Here is a 21,059-nt window from a genome sequence, read left to right as displayed (position 1 = left end):
TATACAGTTGGTCCAAAGAATGATTATTTGAGGTGTGAGACACATTCGGAATAAGATGTCTAATCTTTCAGATTATTTAAAATGGCATATGTTCGATGTAATATGGAAAATATAATATGGATTTTCTTTTCCATTTAGTTTTAGGCACATTTGATTAAATGTGTCTTCACATGGAAATATGCTATGCAGTTTTTGTCATGTAGTTATGTGGCAGATCAGAAAACTATTTTTTAACCATTTGTCTGTAGGAAAGTATGTTTTCTTAAAGAAAACACCTCCCGTAACTGCCCATCAATTTTTTGGGGTCATACTTTGGAAATTAGACTGCACATTATTTGGGAATTCACACTAATTCGCCACTTTGAAGGCATTCAACACTTTTCTAGGCAGATTCATCCTGAAATTCCAACAAACCATTCCCAGTGGTAGAGCTGCTCCCACAGACATTCCATCATATGAGCAGTTAGATTGCCCAGAGACAGAGGTAATTGAATCCACTGGAGTCAGCAGTGAACATAACATAAATCTCATTTAACCTAATACGCAAAGACCTTTAAGGCTTTGAATGCTGTGGGATTGCCTACGTATGTCTCACCTACACCACTGTTAGGTGGACTGCAAAGTCTCTAGGGGGAAAAAGCTGAACAAAAGTAGCGGCTGTGCCATCAATTGTCTCACCTACACCATTGTTGAACAGTTCCTTGAATATAATAAATTACCATGTTTCCTTGAAGAAAGTTGCAGCTTCCTTGGTGCATTTAAGCAAGTCCTGATTTAGCTTCCAAATCCCGTGGAAAAATATGTTGCTGAAGGTTAAACGTTGCACCTTACTCTGGTTGCATTAAGAGCCCTCAGTGTGTGGATGCTATACTGCGTAGCCGCAAAGTGGGGGTAAAAAGTGTGCCTTTCCTTGACAGCATATGAGCTGCTTTGAGACAGTCCTCATATTTCTAAGGTAAAACTATCATTAAAACAACCCCCTGTCACACTGCCACGGAAGAGGATTGCGAGCAGTTTGAAACAGCACGATGTGCATCTGTGCTGGCACACCCACCATAAACAAAAACACATCCAAGTTTGCTAGACTCAGACTAGTACCTACTCTTACAAGGAAACCAAACATTCTAACTCCTGTTGGCACCCAATCAAGCAAGGCAACCATGTAGACAAGGAGGCTTATTTAGGAGAGCCCCGTGTCACTCCCGTGGTGCAGGGCTCTCGTAAAGATTTGTGAAGCCATGCAAAGCCCCCCTGCATGGCTTTGAGTGGCCTCAAAATCATGCCCGGGAGGCATTCCATGGGCTTTGCAGTGGGTTTTCCCACTCAACACCCATGGAATTTGATGCTGCCCCAGAAGTGATACAACCAGGGGAAGCATCAAATCGGTATGACTCCCAAGATGGGGCGAAACAAGGACAAATAGGTTAATTTATCCTCATTTTTTGTCTTCTATCCATGTGTGCTGCACACATATAAAGCAGAAAATACCTTGTAGGATCGTTTTGTGCAGGAAGGTTCCCCTTCATGCACAAATACAACCCTGCCTGCAACGGAGGCACCCTTGCACCATGGTGCATTTATTTCCTTCTCAATATTTTTACGTTTTCTAATCTGCTCTTTACTTAAAATGTATGTTTTTCCTGTTTCTTCTAAATTCCATTGTTTCCTTTACCATTCTTTTTTTTCTTTTTCACCCAAGTTCCCCCTGCCAATTTAGATTTATTTTGCTATTTTACTTTTCTGTTCTCAACTGCTTGTTTTAATAAGGCAGCAATCTCCCCAAAAGGGCGGCAGCGCAGGCAGAAAGGACAGGAATGCACAGTATTGCTTAAATGCGGTGCGTTCCTGCCCTTCCACTTCAGTGTAGAGCAGAGCAGCAAGGTGCCCTTGCTGTGCTGCCCTATTCCAAAATGCCATAAATGGGGCCCAAGGTCTGCCTCACCCCAGATCCTGTAAGGCAACTTTACACAGAAGATCTGACTTACCTCAATTGGGACATGGCAACAAAGAAGTACATCACACACAAGGACCCAAGAGTGGGGTATGTGTTCACCTCAGTAAATGCAACTGGGTACTCCCTGGTCCTTTCAAGAACACCGGATGCACACAGGTAGCATCAACTTGAGAAGTTCACAGCTCTCCTTGTCGCCTCTCACACTACACTAACTAAGCAAGCAGTGCTTCATTTGAGCTGGTGCTTGTAAGTGGGGCCCACTGGGGACGGGGACACATTTTTTATCGCTGGACTTTGACTCAGAACAAGAGAGAGAAAAGCAGCAAAGAGGAAAAGAAGCAGAAAGAGAAATACAGAAAGAGTGGGAAAATGGAAAAAGCAGGGATGAAAAGGAATGTGCAAGAGTGTGACATATGTGCATGGGTTGTTAATTGGTGGAAGAAAGAGGCACGAGCTGAAATAAAGGCTTGACAGCCTTGATGTTTGACAACCCCAACATTTAGCAGCGGTGGCAGGCAGCAGGCTTCTTAGAAACATGTGGGCCCTTATTGCTGCACAAAATAAGCAGTGACTGCAAGCATGCCCTCCTCCAATCATGCACAGGGGTATTAAACGTTAATATACAAGAGTAACTCACCATGTATAAAAATAATATTTATTGCATTTATCGGTGACATCTTTAATGCTATACAATCAATAATGCAGTAAAAAAATATTAGGAGAATTCTATAATGAGATGACAATCATAGTCGTGAAGTCAATTCCCAAGTAAGAAAAAACGGCTCAACTCGGGCAGAGTTCAGTCTCAGTCTGAGTGACAGTGCATGGCACTGAGTCTTCACAAATGATGGAGTCTGTCAGCCCTGAATCCCATTGGTTGTTTCGCGTCTCCTTTATCTGGTTGTCACATCAAGAGTTTCTGCTGCACAAGGACAGTGGGGATCCGAAGAGGCACTTCTGCAGTTTAGCAGCTCTGTGATTGTCGACATCTTTCAAAGGTAGGGTAGCTCCATAGCCCAGGTGCTGCTACGTTTTGCTCTCAGTCGGCGATGCCGGTGGACCACAAGCAAAGATGCTTTGAGAAGATGTGGTTGGCAGGTCCTGCACCTGAAGGGACAAGAGAACAAGGAATGGCATCATGAGACGTGAAAGGAACTCTTCACTCTATATCCACAGAGTATATATCTCCTGACTCTAAGAAGCACCAGACTATTTGCATTACATTTTAATTTACAAAAAAATGCTTTTATGCAATAATACATGCTGCTTATAATCGTTTATTCAAAATTATCCTTTAACTTGCGCAAGAACATAATCAGCTTAGATCTATTTTGACAAACTACCCTACTACCTAAAACTATATATGTTTATAATATATTTACATACACTAAAGAGCCTATAAATTGTTCAACAGTTTGTACAATATTCTATTTTCGACAGAGGCTGCTTTGGAATTCTTTCAAACCACTAATGTTCTCATTTTTGGGCAATTTGTGAAAAATGATAAATGCCACTTGAATTGAATAAAAATATAAAGAGAAAATCTCTTCATAACAGCACTGCATGAACTTTATAAATATTTTATAGTCAGTGCTGCTGAAATGCGGGGTCATACTATATGAGGGCCTCCCTCGTGTGGGCCCTGATGTATGCAAAACAGTGAGGGGCTTTACATTTCTACTTGCAGTCGGTGCTCACTGTTGGAACCAGAAATTAATTTTCTGTTTTAAAAACGATGGACCCACTTTTTTGCTTTGTTTTGTTTGCTACCACTTTTGTGAGAAATATTTCAGGAAAAGGATGAGATTTACTGAGCAAATGTGAAAGATAGAAACGTGAATTAATTAGGGAATTCCTAGGAATTTTTCTGTGTGGCATTCTTTTCCCTCATTCTTCTGCTCAGTTGTCCTTTAACAGAACAGACCAAATGTATGCATCGTAGCCCCAACCCAAATTAACGGGAATAAAACCAACTGCAGCCCGGTTGGACCTCATCTGTCACTGTCAGATGCTGTTTGAATCCTGCGCACAGAGGTAAAGCACCTCATCTGGGCATACTCCTGCCTTGTATGGATGCTTGCTTAGACAGCAAGTCATTATAGGAAGTAACAGCCTTCTTCATCAACGGGCCGTTTTGCGAGCCCCTAATAGCGATTCTTAGCGAATCGCTATTAAGGACTCGCAAAACGGTATTCATGTAGGAATTGCTAAATAAATAGCGATTCCTACACATTCCTTATTTGCGAGTAGCAAATTGCTAATCGCAAATAAGGAATAACTCCCCATTCATTCCTATGGGCCAAAAGGCCCATAGGAATGAATGGGGAGTATTCCTTATTTGCGATTAGCAATTTGCTACTCGCAAATAAGATAGCGATTTAAAGGGTGCCAGGGGTGTCCAAAGGACACCCTGTAGCACCCTTTAAATGCAATTTGAAACAGGTGTTGCGCACACACATGTCCAAAGGACATGTGTGTGTGCAACATGCAACTTAGAAAAATGCTTTTAAAAGCATTTTTCTAAGTTTTTGCTATTTACCGAGAGGTCTGACCTCTCGGTAAATAGCGGCCCAAAATTGCATTTTCGCAATTTTAAAATGCTTCATGAATTGCATTTAAGGAATCTCAAATAGAGATTCCTTAAATTCAATTCTTCGCAAATGTGCAAATTCTTAAATAGCGAATTTTGCATTTGGGATGATGAATCCCAAATGCAAAAATTGCACTCGCAAATGGCAAGATTTTGAGAATCTTGCCCTTTGCGAGTGCAATTTAGCTTGATGAATCAGGCGGTAAATACTTTATTTATTTAAACTCAGGAATTCCTCTGGATGCATTCCATTCCCTTCATGGAATGGAAAGTGCCGAGGGGAATTACTGTTATTTTTGATTTCACCACACTCCTACCCATCGCTTCTCTGCTATGGTACAGAATGGTAATGACTATAACAATTTTTCATTGGCACATCACTTAACAGAGGTCTAACATCTGAATTCTAATGCATGGCGATCAAGCAAGTTATGATGGAAAGGGCTGGATACATACCTGAGCACGTAGCAGAACAAGGCTTGGGTAACGGTGACTGGATTGCCGGATATTGCGCAGAAGGACCAGGCAAATGCCACACCTTAAAAAAAAGATTAGCAGACATTTAGGTGACATTTTATAGTAATGCAAATGTTTTTGCATGGTATCAACACAATACAATGTACAATCCACAAGCTTAAGAAATGATCATGTCACAAAATGAACTTCTATTGGTGAGTTTGGTAACCACAGTGTGACGTCTTGAGGCTATAAAATGGAACGTGTGGCTACTCATCTTTAAAGAAATATTTCATCGAATGTGCTTATTAGACAAGTTGCCTTTTGGGGATGGTAAGTGGCAATGGCCTATGGCGGAATATCCCTGAGGCACAGAGAAATGTGCTGGCATTGCACAATCTTCAGATGCGTAGTAAGAAGCTTAGTACAAGTGGAAGAGTGTGGCAAACAATTTCCCGACCTGGGCCTCTCGTATGACGCCCTTGTCTGCTGCGGTGCTCATGCAGTGCCCGATCAAGTTAATTTCTACCCTTTCCTAAGGGTAATAATGATTACTGCTGTAGCAGCGCAACTGACCAGACTAATGATGATCTGGACTAAGGCAAAAACAAGGCCTCGGTCACTAGCAAGCCTCTGCCCATGCTCTGTGAAGGGTGCAGGAGGAAATAACAATTCAGGAGTGGCCTTCACTTCCATTAGGTGGGCAGTAGCCCCAACTTATATTGCCGGCCTCCCCCTTAACAACATGCAAGTCCCTGCTGTGAAATGAGTCTAGAGCGGAACGTGGTGCTGCCCTGAACTATGCCAATCAGGCACTGAAGGAGCCACATACCTAGCAAATGCTCCTTCTAAAACACAGGAATATTGCACCTCAAATGTAAAGTTCATTAAACATTGTCTTTATTGTATTTTACTGAAATACCTAATGAGCTTGATTGATTATACATTGATCCATAACAAATAATGTAAATCATGCCACATGGTGAACAATTTATGAATTTTATAGCTAGACATATTCTTACCTGTCACAATAATCCAAGCTTCTTGCTTTTTTTCGTTCTGAACAGCTCTTCAAAGACGCCATTCCTGAAAAGGAAATTCACAAATTATTAATTTTTGAAAATGAGGTGAAAATGTGATCATTCACAACCAATAAAACATTGCAGTTGTTTGGCCATTGAAAACTGCCAGGAAATGCAATCAACTGGAAGTCTAAAAGGACTTCATGGTAGTATGCAGCATAGATCTAAACACAACTACTGCTGGCAAGAACTGTTCTAGCAATGTCACCCGCAGGGCCTTGCGTGCCCACTCAGATATACAAGCAATTATTTTTGGGTTAGGAAAGTACATTTTGAATGAAACTATGGAACACTGGTCCTTCTTCTATGTCAGGGGAAACAGTCCAATTCTCTGGTCTCCTCATCTCTCCCAGTGGGGTGTGTCCTGTGCTGTGACAAGTGATGGTCAATGGTGGCCTGAGGGGGTGTGTTGGAGGCAGATTCCATCTCACCGCTCTGTCTCCTGCCCATCTTAGGTCATGGGAGCCCTACTCCATTTCTGAACTGCATATTAAAGTTACCCATGTTCTTTTCTATCATACACATTTTAAAATCAATCTTCAAGTAGTCTAGTGTTCATTGTTGGGCTTTATGCAATTTATGTTGTGATAAGGCTGTCTACTGCAGCCAACATAACTTCCCTGCAAATGGCAGAATCCTCATGCACAGGAAGGACCCTGTATAATCAGTAGACAGGAACGGCTAATATTCCCATAACGTTTTGGAGAAAATGTTTTAAGAAAGGGGAATCCTTTCGTTTTTTCCGGGAGTAAAACTGAGGTAGAGCAACCCAATTTTCATGAGAGAGGGAAAAATGCAAAGGTTGCAAATATAAACCTCCTTCATGGAACTTCCTATTCTTGCATTCATTGTGGGGATTTTCCTCCCAAACTCTGATACCCGATAGGCAATCTTTACATGTCTACAACCCTGCTATGTGCAATACAGCCGGAAGTGAAACAGACCATATTACAGCTAATTTCAAAAAAGATACAGCCGTTAATATATTATCTGGAAATGCAAAGAATATTTCTAAGACCTTTGCTTATGTGGAACTGGCTGTTGCTTTTCAAGAATACTGCATTTAACCTCAAACAGGAATGGTCATGTGCTCTAAAATAGTGCGACTTAACGGTTTAAACATTTGCAATAACACTGTCTCCATTTTGACTTTCCTTCTAATTTGATCCTGAAGGCTCCCTGTAGTCACACAGCATCACGCTTCCGCTGTGCCAGCAGCTCTATTTTTGGATCTTCTGCCAGAGCAAAGCAGATGGCAGACACCTAAGGTGATGATTATGTGCTTCCTTATGTGTGGCTCGGGTGCACGGGTGAATGCTTAAGGGACTCTGTAAACGTCCTTCTCTCACTGACAAGAGCTGTGCTTCCCTCGTTTGCATCTCTGCATCTGCGTTTCTACCTCGGTGTTGATCTATGTTGCTTAATGTCTCTCTATGTCGCTATGTAGACTTCTCCCTATATATGTGTGTGTGTCTATGTGCACATCCGTGCACGAGTGTGAGCATGCAAGCATATGTGCATGCATTTGTGCACCTGTATGTGTCTGGGGTATTTTTCGTGCTTTCATGAACTGATGAACCTAGAAAATCCTCTTTTGCTAAATCCTCTCTAGTGTGTGTCCAGCTCTCCTTGTCTTTCTGATCCTTCTCTTCCTCCTCTTCCTTAAAACCGACATGCATTCTGCTAAGTGGCTATGTATATATTGATGTGTTGACAACAATTTGTTATAGCTGATAGCTGGCCCCATGTCTTTAGGATGACTTTCAGCAAATCTTGGCTTTTCAGCCACCATCACCAATAATGCTGGAACTTGTAGGCTCATACTATATTGAGAAGCTTTAAGTCCCAGCATTCTGGGAGCTGGTGGATGCTGGGAAGTTACTATGTCTTTTTAAAGCCTCATCACAATGCCAAATGGGATATGTTAAGTGTTAAGTGTGTGCTACATGTCAGGGGCCGATATATTGAACAACTCTCCCCACATTTCTGCCTCCTTTACAAATGATGTCCACCTGGTGAACAAAATAGCCTGACTATGTAACACAAGATAGGATGAATCAAGCTCGCAAAATAACATATGAGACTATGGTGGGAAGAAGAACAATGAACAAGAGAATGCAGCTAACAGAACATTTAATAGAAAATGTGAATTATTCTTGAACTTACATTAATGTCTACCTCCATCTTGGATGCTCAGGTTGATTCTTCTGCTGTTGAACTGGCTTGTGCACTCCAAAGTCATCCGTTAACTGGTGATTAGATAATCCTTGGGATGAATGCATTTGCCAGTTGGAACAGGAATCGTTGTAGAGACGCTGATGCAATAGGATCTCTTAAACGTCTTTGTCTATGTCCTCTTGTTGGTTGATTCTTGTGTTTGCAACAGTTGATTGACAACTGATTGGAATCGCATTGATGATTCAGGCATGCTGACTTTCCATCAGATAGCACTTGGAGGGCCTTCATATGTCCTGTTTTGCTTTATATTGTCAAGTACTTTATGCTTAAGCATACTACTTTGGTGACAAAATCCAAAGTAAAGTCTGTGATCCTTGAAAGTTTCTACTAGTTCTCATGATCTACAAGTACAAAATAAGTCTTGATCGGGTGAAATATTGAGGTTCATTCAATGTTTGATAATCATTCTGTTATAAGGTGCAGAAGTTAATAGTTCATAGCTCTATTGCTGTCTTCTCCAGGTAATATGCTGTGTGGTTTCAGCCTGTGTTTGGGTATTCCTCCAAATGTGTTTGCCATTTTTATCATTTGCTATGAAGTCTCAGGATCAGGACCATTCACTGGGGTGATTTTTTTCATCAGGTTCAATGATTCAAACCTCGCTTACATTCACCATTCATCCTGTGTGTCCTTCCCTCTCACTTTCACACATTTTGAATTCTGATTCGCACTTTGACACCATACAGTTTAAGGCCACGAATTTGGATACATCTTCCCGTCTCTGTTTTGCCTTGCACTTTACAACATTCACATCAGATTCTTTAAACTTCCTTCTAGCTCCATAAACATAGATTGTTATTCTAATATTTGACATGAGATGCTTATTCTAGATCTCAAAATGGTTCCTTGCACACTTGCTGCATGTTAAAATATTGATAGCAGGAGCCTTCCTGTGTGGTACGGATGATGCAAAATGCCGATCATATCCATGAAATGGCTAAAATGCCTACAGAAAAGTACACAGTTGTTTTCCAAAGATTGGATTTTATGGTTTTCAACATTGTCATAGTATGTCTGCTCCAATGTTTCCTACAGATAGCCAATATGGCCACTACCATACTTCCTAATTGCTTCAGAAGTAACAGGGTGGGCCAGGAACAACAGCTCCCAACCCAACACGGTTTGTTAGCCGAGCTACACAATGTAAAAAGATAGCTGTCTTCTTTTCAGGCCTATGGCACTGCATCTAAGTGGTTCCAGAAACTAAAAAGGGACCAAATGGAGGCCCATGCTCCACTGACTCAGGAGTAAGTTTTTGATAACATGACAAGCCTCTTAGTACTACATACATTCAGCATGAGGTATATCTAGGCACTACGGACAGGTAATGGATATGTATTTTTAACCAACTCAGATGGACAAAGACTTGGCCTAAACAAATGAGGGGATGCAGCTGTAACTCAGTAATAGCAAACTCAGCACATTTCACTACCAAGAATCTCCAACTTATTTAACTATTTAAAAGATGGCCTTATTGTTTATGATATTACTATATATTTAGAAGATAAGTTTGTAGCATGATAAAAAATAAGCATGTCTTTTTAGTTTATGAGGGGGAAATGTTTTATGTTCTTGGACAAACCTTGTTTTTACAAGGTTCATCCTTGTCTCTGACCATGGAATTTACTTGGGAGACCAATGTTACTAGTAATAATATATAACTTTAAAATACAGCATAGGCTTTAACATTGGCACATGCATTCATACGAGCAGTGAACTCCTGTAGCCATGTTCTCATATTTTGTTCTATTAGGTCAGTTGAAGATAAATGTTCAATGCCAGACTGCTATATCGGTACAATAGAAAAATGTGCTTGTGATCGATAAAACGTCCCAATAGCCCATCTATGAGATACTGAAATACTGGCCGCTGTTCTTTTCTTAATGTAAAGACTTCCAACCAGACCTGTGGGATTTACGAGTGCTGGTTGATGGGTCACTCTCATCGTACTTGTCAGCAACCAGGGTTTTGATTAAATAATTTGGAGTAATGACATAATGGCCGCCTTTAATACAGCCTATTCTGTTCCAAGTATCATGAGTTATAATAGTGAAGTAGCTGTAATGCTGTACTTGACAAAATTGCCCCACCATTTAAGCTGGCTGTTTCTGTTACATTGCAGGGATTTCTTGGCAAATTGATTCTTTATGGCACCCAAGAGTAGAATTTTCCTTTTTTTGCAGTGCACACTTGAGTACATTTTATGGCAGAATGCCGCACGCCCCATATTGATTTGCTGGAGCTGTGATAATTCAAACAATGCTGGTAGCGAGGAGGCTGTTATAGAGAAGCCAATTGAGCTTGAAGTGTCTTTCATGGCTCCACTGTGAGGTGTGGTTGAAGAGTCCTTGACAAGTAGAATTGAATACCTGCAGAGCTGATCTGCATGTGCAGACTCAGAGTTGTTTCCATCACCAAAGGATGCAGCGGTGAGTCTTATTTATAACAGCTTCCTTGGCTAAGGGGGCCACCCTATTGGCAAGTGCATTTATTCAATAGTATGGCTAAGAGCAATAAAGTTCATTTATCTGGGGTATCAAGAAACAAATTAGTTAGGTGGCTTTGCATTCTTCTGTGTAATTTATAAACTTTTTTAGCCTTACTTAGAAATTGTCAAAATAAGTCGAATGTATGTCAAATGTGTGAAACTAGAATTCGTTGTGGGTTTGGTTGCCTTTTAGTCACTTATTATTAAGCACTATGATGTTCTCATGCACATCATTGCTTGTATTTATCTTTTCAAGATGGCGGCTGAAGTTATTAGCAAACCCTAAACTCGCAATTCAAAGGTCAGAAGAATGTATGCAATGCAGATCTCAAATTGTGCTTGTGTCAGTTAGATTCTCTTTATGCTCGAGGTACAGCTATCTTTTTGCATTCTCCTCTACTGTGAATTATACTGCATCCCCCATTCAGGAGAAGGCAGCCTTCTACGTAAGCTGAATACAGGAGCACGTGATTCCAACTTCCGGTTCGGTTTCAGTTTCAGCAGCAATGCTGATTTCACTGTTAGATGCTCCCTGCAGCAGCAGACCTCAACAGAGAGGCACAAAAGCAGCAGAACTACATTTCAAACATTAAATGCGATCCTTCCAAGGAATATGGGAATTCATCTAGTCTTGCTCTTGTTTTACTAATGTCACTAGTTTTACTATTATTGGAACGTTTGATCTAAAGGCGGTGAACATATTTTATTTTAGCCACTGACCTTTATTGAACATACAAGAACTAAACAGCAAATTAAATGCAGTGCCTTGCGAATACTTTGGCTGTGGTCATTCTGAAGAAAGTGAAGCACTTGGGTAAAAATAACCATGGAAAAAATGCTTGTTTTCCAAGCAGATCACTAGAGTTGTATGCATCTCAGTAGCCTCCAATAATTTGAAATGCCCAAATTTCTTGCTAAACACAGATAAAGATTTTAAATGTATATCTATGATTTTTTGTATCCCTGCAAACGTATAGGTAGTGAATGTGCTTGAGTTAAATTTAGCCTGGTATCCTCTAAGCTGACGCTAACCGGCTGCATTCAATGGACCAGCAGGCAGCGAGCTCAGAATCCTCATTAGTCAGCGGTAATTACACAGATTCTGAAAAGTGGGAAGGAACAGTTCATTGTGTACTTGAGGCACCCTGGATCCCGAATGGCATGAACATACTGAATGGAAAATTCTGTTCACGCCCCCACACGTTCTTAACACTTCAGCCCCCAGGCGCCCACTTTGCTCGCGGCTCAGCGCACAGTTGGTGTCCTATTTTTGATTTTTCAGCACAGGAGATTTTTAATGATGCAGAAAAGAAAAACAACCTTGTCCCTTGACGAAAGTCACTGGTTTTCCTCACTGCTCTAAATTTTGGGAAGTGTGGTTCCCTAAGTGGCCAATACATTATTTCAAACCGCGTTGCGGTCTGACATTAATTAGGACTATATTGTAATAACGTGAACAAAAAGCACCACAACTGAGACTGTTCAAGCAACTTGTGTAGAAGCTGTCTCGCTTTGAGTTTTTGAAAAACAATTATTGCAGAGTTTACAGGAATCCCTGTTGTAGCCGGTGACGCTCACCGGCTTACTCCCCTTTTTCTTCCTCACTTGCCTTTCTTCCCAACACAAAGCTCCATTTCAAGTCTCTAATTGGACTTTTAGAGAACCGGAAGTAGGGGCTGTTTGCTGGCATTCATTTCAGCCTCCAACAAGCTGACATCTGAAATTGGATAACTGGGACAAACAAAGGTGACAACCATGTTTGTAGAGTATGACAATCTGTCAATTCCAGCAAATTAACCTCCAAGTCAGAATTGTTGTAAGGGCAACACTACCTAACTACTACTCTGTGATATATATCTTATTATCGGAATATGGATTTTTCACACACACCTCCTTTGTGCCACTGACCGGATCGCCTTCAGAGGCTGCCTCCTGCATGTCCGGCTCATCGGAGAGGTCAAAGTCCAGCTGAACGTCTGTTCCTCTCTGGACTAACTCCTCCAATGTCGTTGGTAGAGGCGGCTTCAGATAGCGCCGGATTTCCGGGTGCAGTGTGCCAAAGATATACTGAATCATGTCTTCCTCGTTAGCATCCACATACAGTCTGTTGTAGAGGGATCGCTTCCTCCACACAAACTGTTCTAGAGATTCCCATCGCCTCTGTGGGAGATCCAAGTCTCTCTGGATGGCGTGTCTTAATATCAGCCTCTCGCAGTACTGTAAGAATGCCACCTTGAAATCCTGCCAGGTTTTTATATTCTCATGCCTAAACTCCCACCATTTCAGGGCTGCCCCCTTCATGTGGTGCTCAACCTGAGATAGCCATACTTTCTCCTTCCAGCCTTGCTTCTTAAAGTACTTTTCAAGGTTGCTCAGAAACTCCCGGGGGTCCTCTGACATCTCTGCATCAAACTCCGGTGGAGCCAAGAGATCTACAGAGACAACTACCCAATGGTGCGGGTGACATGAATGGAGTGAGCTGTCTTCCTGCGCCAGAGACTCAATGGCCAGGGGGGCAGAGAGCCCTGCCTCCTTTTCCTTCTCCATCTCTTCTGCTACTCTGGCAAAAAACCTTCTTCCCTGTTCTAGCTGACATGTTCGGCACAAAGAATCATCCGACCCGTCTATCAACTTTTCAATGTGTGCAAATACGCTCCTCCACGAGTGCATCTCTCTCTTGAGCCACCTCTCCAGATTAGCAAGCGTGTACTGGCACCTAGTCAAGCAGGCCTTCATCGACCTCTTCCACCTTTCCAACCCCACCACCTGCGACTGGTCGTCCATATTAGAATTCAGATTCAACACTGACATCTTGAACCCTTTCAGCTCATCTTCCACCTGCTTGGAGACCTCAGAAAGAATATAAATTTGGGTCTTCCGGACACGGTCCAGCATTTCTACTGGGCTGCATGTCCCAATGGTCACCGTCATTGCCGGCTGAGGATCAGCAAAGGGCAAGGACACCGTGCCTCCACCAGCCATGATGTCTAATCCAACAAAGTTTTACAAGCGGTCTCAAAGCAAGGAGGAGGTTGACTGACAATTTCTAAAACATCCCCCCCTCCCCAATTATCTGGGCATTCGATCTTAACAGTGAAACATAAGACGCTAGCCAGGCCTGTTCACGGACACTCGCGCAACCAATCCACACACTAGACACTCAATTCACAAAGAAAGCGAAAGATGAATGAGATATCACCCTGGTGTGCAGGTCCAGTCCTTTTAAAGTTCTCGAAAAGCCTCTAGGAGTCCTGATTGTTCATTTGTCTTGGCCAAACACCAACCTCCCAAGTTCTTGGCAGTGTCGATGTCACCGCCAGCGCCCCAGGACTGGCGCGCTGACCCGCTTCACTTGGGCAACTCTTCAGTCTTTGGAAGCCAGGCTGGTCTCCTTTCTTTGCTCCCCGGAAGAAGAAGTTTCAACTCGTGGCTTGTCCTAGTCTGGTTATAAGAAAAGTTCAGCAGGCTCTCAGCAGCTCCTGAACAGGGGAATCCCTGCTCCAAAACAACCTCGAAGCTCGTCTGGATGCTGCTCTCCCAGCCGATCACCAGCTTTTAATCTGCTGCCCTGATCACTGTTGCCACTGGCGCTACTTATACCATATCTCGCAGAGCTAAATATGTGGGTCCCCTCCTACCTCACACAGTCTCCGCAAACTGCTGATTGGCTGGCGGCTCGGTCGCCTTGCCAACCGGAACATTTGGAAGTCGCTTCCGTTCCCCCTCCTCTCGGTGACTCAGCTGACGCGATGAAGGCTCTCTGCAGCCTTGCCTAGAAAGGATGTGTAATTCCCTCTCTTCCCGACGCAGCGGTACACGTAATTCAGCCATCACTAGGAGACACTGCTTCCGCCCACGGCTCATTACACGCTTGCTTCCCTCACCTGAACCTGCCAAGGGGGGGCCCACTTGGCACTTTGCTGAAGCTGTGAAAGACAGCGCACGCCTCCCGGGCCGCCCACGTGCGCCCACCTCCCACGCGGGCGTACAGAAGAAAGCGCCCACCGCTGGGCAGGCCGCGGAGCCACTTCGATTCAGAGAGGCGGCCACTTATTTAATTTAGGATTTCAAATGATAATTAGGTAGGAGCGGAGTTCGAGCTTTAATTGCAGGGGGAAGGCGTCTCAGAGACCGGTCTGCAGGAGGGCACTGGCCGGTACATTACAAAGGGCCCTGTTGTCCATAGGCGGCAGGGGGCTTCATCAGAGGATGCAAAATGGCAGCTGCAGTTTCCATTGCAGACAAGAGAAGGATAAAGAGCTGCACAGATCCGAATGACACAAAAAGAGGCAGAACAGACAGAATAGGAGACCTCCACCTAAGACTGCTGATGATTGCTGTGTGTGCAGCTGTGCAGTATTACAACTTGCACGTGCAATAATGCTTATTAGAACATTGGAATGTTGAGAGCTCCATTGAAAACAATGGAGTGCTCCGGGCATCTAATGGCTGGTAGAAGCCCGGAGCTCCAACATTCCAATGTTTGTTCACAGCTGTTGCTGTGAACAAAAGGCTTAGGATTCTGGGAGCCCGAGCAGTGCCGTAGGAAGGGAGAGGCAGTCCACCCCGGGCGTCACATGTTTTGGGGTAGGCGGACTACCCCATCCCTTGCTCTTATCTGCGGCCGTCGCGGGGTGGCAAATGCAGGGACCGCCATGGGTGGTAAAAGGTCTAGCTATGCCACTGGCTCTGTGAGGCCTTTGTATTACAAATTAGAACATTCTCCCCTATAGGGGAAGAATGTTCTAATAGCCTTAGAGCCCTCCGAAGCAGGCTCCACTATCCATTAGAGGCCCGCTCCCTTGATGAAGCACCTCGCCTTCTGCACAAGCTTTTAACTCTAAAGCTGGCCTTTATTGGCCAGTAGAGCCGCTACAGAGGGCTCTAAGGCTATATGAGTAAATCCCAGTCCAGTGGTGTGAAGTGGGTATTCCAAAGAATGGTTTGCTTGGAATGTTTATGGACGCCTTGTGCATATAGATAAACTCCTATATGCCCCCTACCAAATTTGAAAATGGTTGGAATTTACTCCTGTAAGTGCAGAAATAAAGGTTTCACGGTGGGAAGGGGACGCCTCCAAAATTCATGGTTGTATAGGAGGGTTTTTTACATTTGAAAAGATATTATCCATGTGGAAAAAATGTGCCTTTGCACAATTACTCTAACATTTCACCTAGTAGCAATTGTGCTGTGTATAATAATTATTAGGAGGAATTTCTTCCCTAAAACATAAACATGAATTCATGTATAAGTACCTTACACAGGGCTTTAGTGGAATGAAAAAAACTGGGGGGCCTCTCAAAGAGGTGTGGCCAATGTAATTAATGGCGTGGCTTAAAAACATGCCAGCTAAAAATTCTGTGCTTAGCATAGTGTGCCACCCAACTGGAAAAATGGCTGTTTCTGTCATTGCAACCAGATAAATAATACAACAAGTAACATTCCACCTGGAACAAAAACAGGACTATTGGCATGAGCTAAATAAGCAACAACTTGTAAATAACAGTGAAAATGCTTCAGTTCTGAAATTATGAGACTGTGAAAAAAAATTTATGAGTCAATTTGAGGTTACATCAAAGGCAGTGAAGGGCGTTACTGCTGCAGAGTAAGAGGTGTTTTTCACCCTGTGCCAAGCGACGCGCTTCACGAGGCGCGCCCTTAGGGCACGTCCCCTCCGGCCCCCGCCGCCAGTGGTAGCAGGGGGGCGGCCGGGCGGCCAATGGCAGACGGCCGCCTCCCCCTCTCTCCAGGGTGGATCCCTTCCGGGTCGCGGGTGACGCACATCCGGTTTGGGCGAGGGGCGGAGACCTCGGCCCTATGTAAGGTCAAGATCCCTTGACCGGGGTCTCTTTTCCCGTCGCCCCTGCTGGACTGTGTGGACCCCGCTGCTGACTCGTGGACTCCAGGTCTAGTCTTCTTTTAACTTTTCCCGCGTCTCCCGTTGGATTGTCGAGGGAGAGCGGCACTGAGAGAGGAGCTTGGTCGGAGGACTCCGGCTATCGAGGGAGTGCAGCGGTCGTTTGGATCCGGCGTCGGGCGCGGAGCAGGGAGAGAAGGGTGCCGTGCACGTGGCCAGGTAAGGAGTCGGGTGCCTCTGGGGACCTCGCGGGCAGCCGTGGTTCACGGGCGGGGGGTGTGTGGGGGGTCGCTAACTTGAATTTTCAGCTCCGCTCTCGGGGTTGCGGCTGCACGTGGGGTTCCACATGGGGTGCGGGCTCCTGCCGGGCGGTGTGGACGGTGGCTCTGGGGCACAGGGAGCGCAGGCGTTGAGGCTCCAGGCGCGCAGGTCGCTCAGCGGCATAAGTTAGGAGGGGTGAGAGTCAGGGAACGCCTGCAGCGCAGACGACGCGGCCAGATTAGTTAAGCGAGATGGCCCCCAAGAAAGGAGGGCATAAGAGGAAGGGCACCGACCCGGAGCTGGCCCAGATTATGAAATTACTGTTGCGCAAACTGAACAAAGACACCCCGGATAGCGGGTCGGGGAGCGAGGACGAACAGCCTGAGCCTGTGGTGGAGAGGCCACGCAGGGAAGGGGTAGCGCCTAGAGCGGCATTCCCCCCGCTGCGGAAGAAGGGGGGAATACCTAAGAGTAACAGGGCAGAGAAGGGCAAGAAGCGGGGTCAGACCCGCGTAGTGGAGGAGCAGGATGTGGGATCAGCAGGTCCCGTCCTCTGCCCCACCCCTATGATTCCCGAGGTAGTCGTGGTCCCCACCTCAATAACCGGGGTACCACAGTCCATTGTCCCTCCAGATCCGGTTGGGGCGCTGTTGACTGAAATCAGGTCGACACTGCAGACACTAGCCCCGGGTGGGGGCGCGCCTGTTCCGCCTCCGCCGCAGCCGATGGCTGCAGGGGCAGGAGTGCAAGACCCCGTTGAAAGTCTGCTAGCATCAGTGGCTACCCTGGTAGGGCAATTGTCGTCCGCTAGTAAAGGGGTGGATCCAGCAAGTGCAGGGGCGACAGCGCCATGGGCCCCCCAGCAGGCAGTAGATCAGGGGGCGCTGCAGACCATTCAGAAGCAGCTCGCGCAGGTAGCAGAATTGCGCAAAGCGACTCCAAGTGGAGCGAGTGGACCCTTATCCCAGGCAGCCACACAGACGGCTGGATCCGTAGGAGGTAAGCTAGGTAACGGGGTTGGGGGGGCCAGCGAGGTTGGGGGATCCCTGGGAGGAATACAAGGGAACGTGCTGTCCCAATCAGGAATGCTGGCCACTCATGTGTCCCCAGAAATGCGGGAAAAAATCTGGAAGGGCGCTTACATTGACATCTTCTCCCTGATCAGGCCCAATAGGAGGGATATAGACCTCAGGGAGAGAGAAGGCAAGGAGGGGTCCTTTAAAGAGAGGAGGCCCCGGGTAGAAGAGACTCTGACCAACTGGCTTTTTGGGTTCCATGTTTTTGTTTCAGTACTGTTGGAAAAGAGACAGGAGTTAGCTATCCCACTGGTATTTTATATGAATAAGATTGTGAAAGCGCATGCTACTCAAGGTTACTTAGTTTGGTTGAACTATGACAGGGATTTCCGCTGGGCCAAGGAGCAGAACCCAGGTATTGGATGGGACCAGGTGGAGGTGAATGCCTGGTTGGAAAGTACCAGCTGCAGGGAGCAGCCTGCCAGGCAGCCCTTTCGGACATCCCAGGGGGGCCCAGGGGAGAAGAGAGGAGTTTGTTGGACCTTTAATAGTAAAGCGTGCACCTACCCCCCCGGACAATGCAAGTTTAAACATGCCTGTTCCTTCTGCGGCCATCCCTCCCATCCCGAGTTCAAGTGCAACAAAAAAGCGAGAGAGCGGGGAGGCGGGGCAGCGACAAGAGATGTTAAACCCCCACAGGCCTGAGCTGCCTACCCCCGTAGACATTGTACGTTTGACTTATTGGCTCGACCGGTACCCCGATAGGGGGGCGGCCTTGGTTTTGTTTCAGGGTTTTTCAGTTGGGTTCCGGATCCCTGCGGTGAATGTCCCTCCCGTTAGTCGGTGCAACAATCTGTTGTCAGCCAGGACTCTCCCGTCAGTAGTAATTACTAAAGTACAAAAAGAGTGTTCGCTGGGCCGGGTAGCTGGACCTTTCCCCTCCCCCCCCCTTGAAAATTATGTGTGTTCACCTCTGGGAGTAGTGCCAAAAAAGGAGCCTGGGCAGTTCAGGATGATCCACAACTTGTCGGCGCCTAGGGGCTCCTCAGTGAATGACTCTATTGACCCGGCACTGTGTACAGTGACATACTCCTCATTTGATTCCGCTATTCAGAAGGTCAGGGAGCTAGGGCGAGGGGCCTTGTTGGCAAAAACGGACATAGAATCGGCCTTCCGCCTGCTGCCGGTGCACCCGGACGATTACCACTTGCTAGGCTTTCAGGTTCAGCACCAGTTTTATTATGACAAATGCATGCCTATGGGATGCGCGGTGTCTTGTAAATATTTCGAGACCTTCAGCTCCATGCTGCAGTGGGTTTTTTCGTACAGGTCTGGGTGCACTGATGTGGTGCACTACTTGGATGATTTCATGGTGATGGGCCCAGCTGGGTCTGGTAAGTGCGCGCAGGCGCTGGATGAATTGGTGAACATGTTCCAGGAATTCGGGGTCCCCTTGGCGCCCAGCAAGACGGTGGGCCCTGAGACTTGTATGTCCTTCTTGGGGATTGAAATTGATACTGTCGCTGGGGAGTGCAGACTACCCCGGGACAAGGTGGTGTCATTTTCCCGGGCAATTGAAGCGGCCTTAGCGGGCCCGAAGGTGTCACTACATCAGCTCCAAGTCCTGGTAGGGCAGTTGAATTTTGCACTTCGTATCATCCCAATGGGACGCCCCTTCTCCAGGTCCATCGCCCGCGCCATGGTGGGTCTTACCCAAAAGCACCACAGGGTGCGGTTACGGGCTAGTGTAAAGGAGGACCTGAGGGTTTGGCCTGGTTTCCTGGCGGATTTCAATGGGCGGGTGGTGTGGCCCGCCCCTCCGGTGACCAGCGCGGAGCTGGGCCTTTTTACAGACTCGGCAGGTAGCATCGGCTTTGGCGCCATCTTGGGCGCCGCTTGGTGCGGGGCGGTCTGGCCTCCCGCCTGGCACAAAAGTGGCCTGACAAGGAACATTGCCTTCCTGGAGCTCGTCCCCATTTGGGTGGCGGTGACTATCTGGGCTGATCACTTCAGGGATAGGGCAGTGACCTTCTGGTCAGACAACATGGCGGTGGTAGAGGTCATCAATAGGCAGGGAGCTACCTGCCCCCATGTGCTACGCTTGTTGAAATTGTTGGTCCTGGCGTGCTTAAAATTAAACTTAACCTTCAAGGCGGCACATATACCAGGTATTGATAACCATGCAGCTGATGCTTTGTCTCGTTCCAAGTTGCAGGATTTCCGGAGGTTCCACCCACAGGCAGAGGAGCGAATGACGATATTCCCTACGTCACTGTGGACAATTGGAGCCCCGCTTTAGCGGGGCTGGTAGGTGCCTCCCTGAGTGAACGCACAAAACAGTCGTATCAACAGCAATTTAATGTGTACTTGGGTTTCGCCAAACAGTCAGGCTTTCCAAACGTTTTTTCTACAGAGGCGGTACATGGTTTCCTTCAAAGGCTAAGGGATCAGGGGAAGGCGGTGGCCTACGCAAGGGCAAATTTGTCGGCCATCGCCTTCTTTGCCAAGGTAGCAGGGGTGCGGGACCCTGGGTCTTCCTTCCTCATCAGAAAAGCACTGACCGGGTGGGCCAGACTGGAGGGACCAAGGCGGGACTGTCGTAGGCCACTGGATCTCCCTACCTTGTCGGAAATATTAAGGGTTTTACCTGCTGTGTGCGATTCTCCGTTCGAGGAGGTCTTACCAGGAGCAGCCTTCTGCTTAGCCTTCTATGGGGCCTTCCGCCTGAGCGAATTGGTAGGGTCCTCTAGATTTGACCATGGGGGGGGCTTGCAGTTCCGGGACCTGGCCCTTTCCCCGGGGGGGTTAGTAGTGCTGCTCAGGCGTTCAAAAACGGACCAAGGGGGGAAGGGTGCCCCCGTGCATCTCCGGCCCGCCCCTGGGGTGGCAGCATGCCCGGTAGCCCGGATGCTGGCTTACCTGCCTCTACGTCCCGAGGGTGGGGGCTCGGCCCTGTTCATACACGAGAATGGCCACTGTTTGTCACAGTTCCAATTTAAAGCGGTTTTCAGGCTTGCCCTGGGGGTACTGGGTCTGGGGTCTGCCGGGTTTTCTTCTCATTCCTTCAGGATAGGCGCCGCTACCTTAGCGGCAGGGGCGGGCCTTTCTCCCAGCAAG

The 21,059-nt window shown here is 46.3% G+C and overlaps 1 protein-coding gene across 1 annotated transcript; it reads right to left on the bottom strand.

Annotated features, from left to right (window-relative positions):
• Positions 1-2,628: 2,628 nt before the first annotated feature.
• On the bottom strand, positions 2,629-14,382 carry ARC (activity regulated cytoskeleton associated protein). Its single transcript, XM_078686664.1, has 4 exons — positions 8,249-14,382; positions 6,023-6,086; positions 5,001-5,082; positions 2,629-3,061 (listed from the first exon to the last, which is right to left on the bottom strand). Exon 1 carries the CDS (start codon positions 13,788-13,790, stop codon positions 12,648-12,650), a length of 1,143 nt encoding a protein of 380 aa, XP_078542790.1. The 5' UTR covers positions 13,791-14,382; the 3' UTR covers positions 2,629-3,061; positions 5,001-5,082; positions 6,023-6,086; positions 8,249-12,647.
• Positions 14,383-21,059: the final 6,677 nt, after the last annotated feature.

This window comes from Lissotriton helveticus, chromosome 4_1 (assembly GCF_964261635.1).
Source record: "Lissotriton helveticus chromosome 4_1, aLisHel1.1, whole genome shotgun sequence".
Taxonomy (NCBI): Eukaryota; Metazoa; Chordata; class Amphibia; order Caudata; family Salamandridae; genus Lissotriton; species Lissotriton helveticus.
Note: the sequence above shows the minus strand (reverse complement) of the source record. Positions and strands in the feature narration are given on the sequence as shown.

Bases quoted from the DNA above. Each gene is read 5' to 3' on its own strand.
- ARC (XM_078686664.1), bottom strand. From the start codon at position 13,790: ATGGCTGGTGGAGGCACGGTGTCCTTGCCCTTTGCTGATCCTCAGCCG.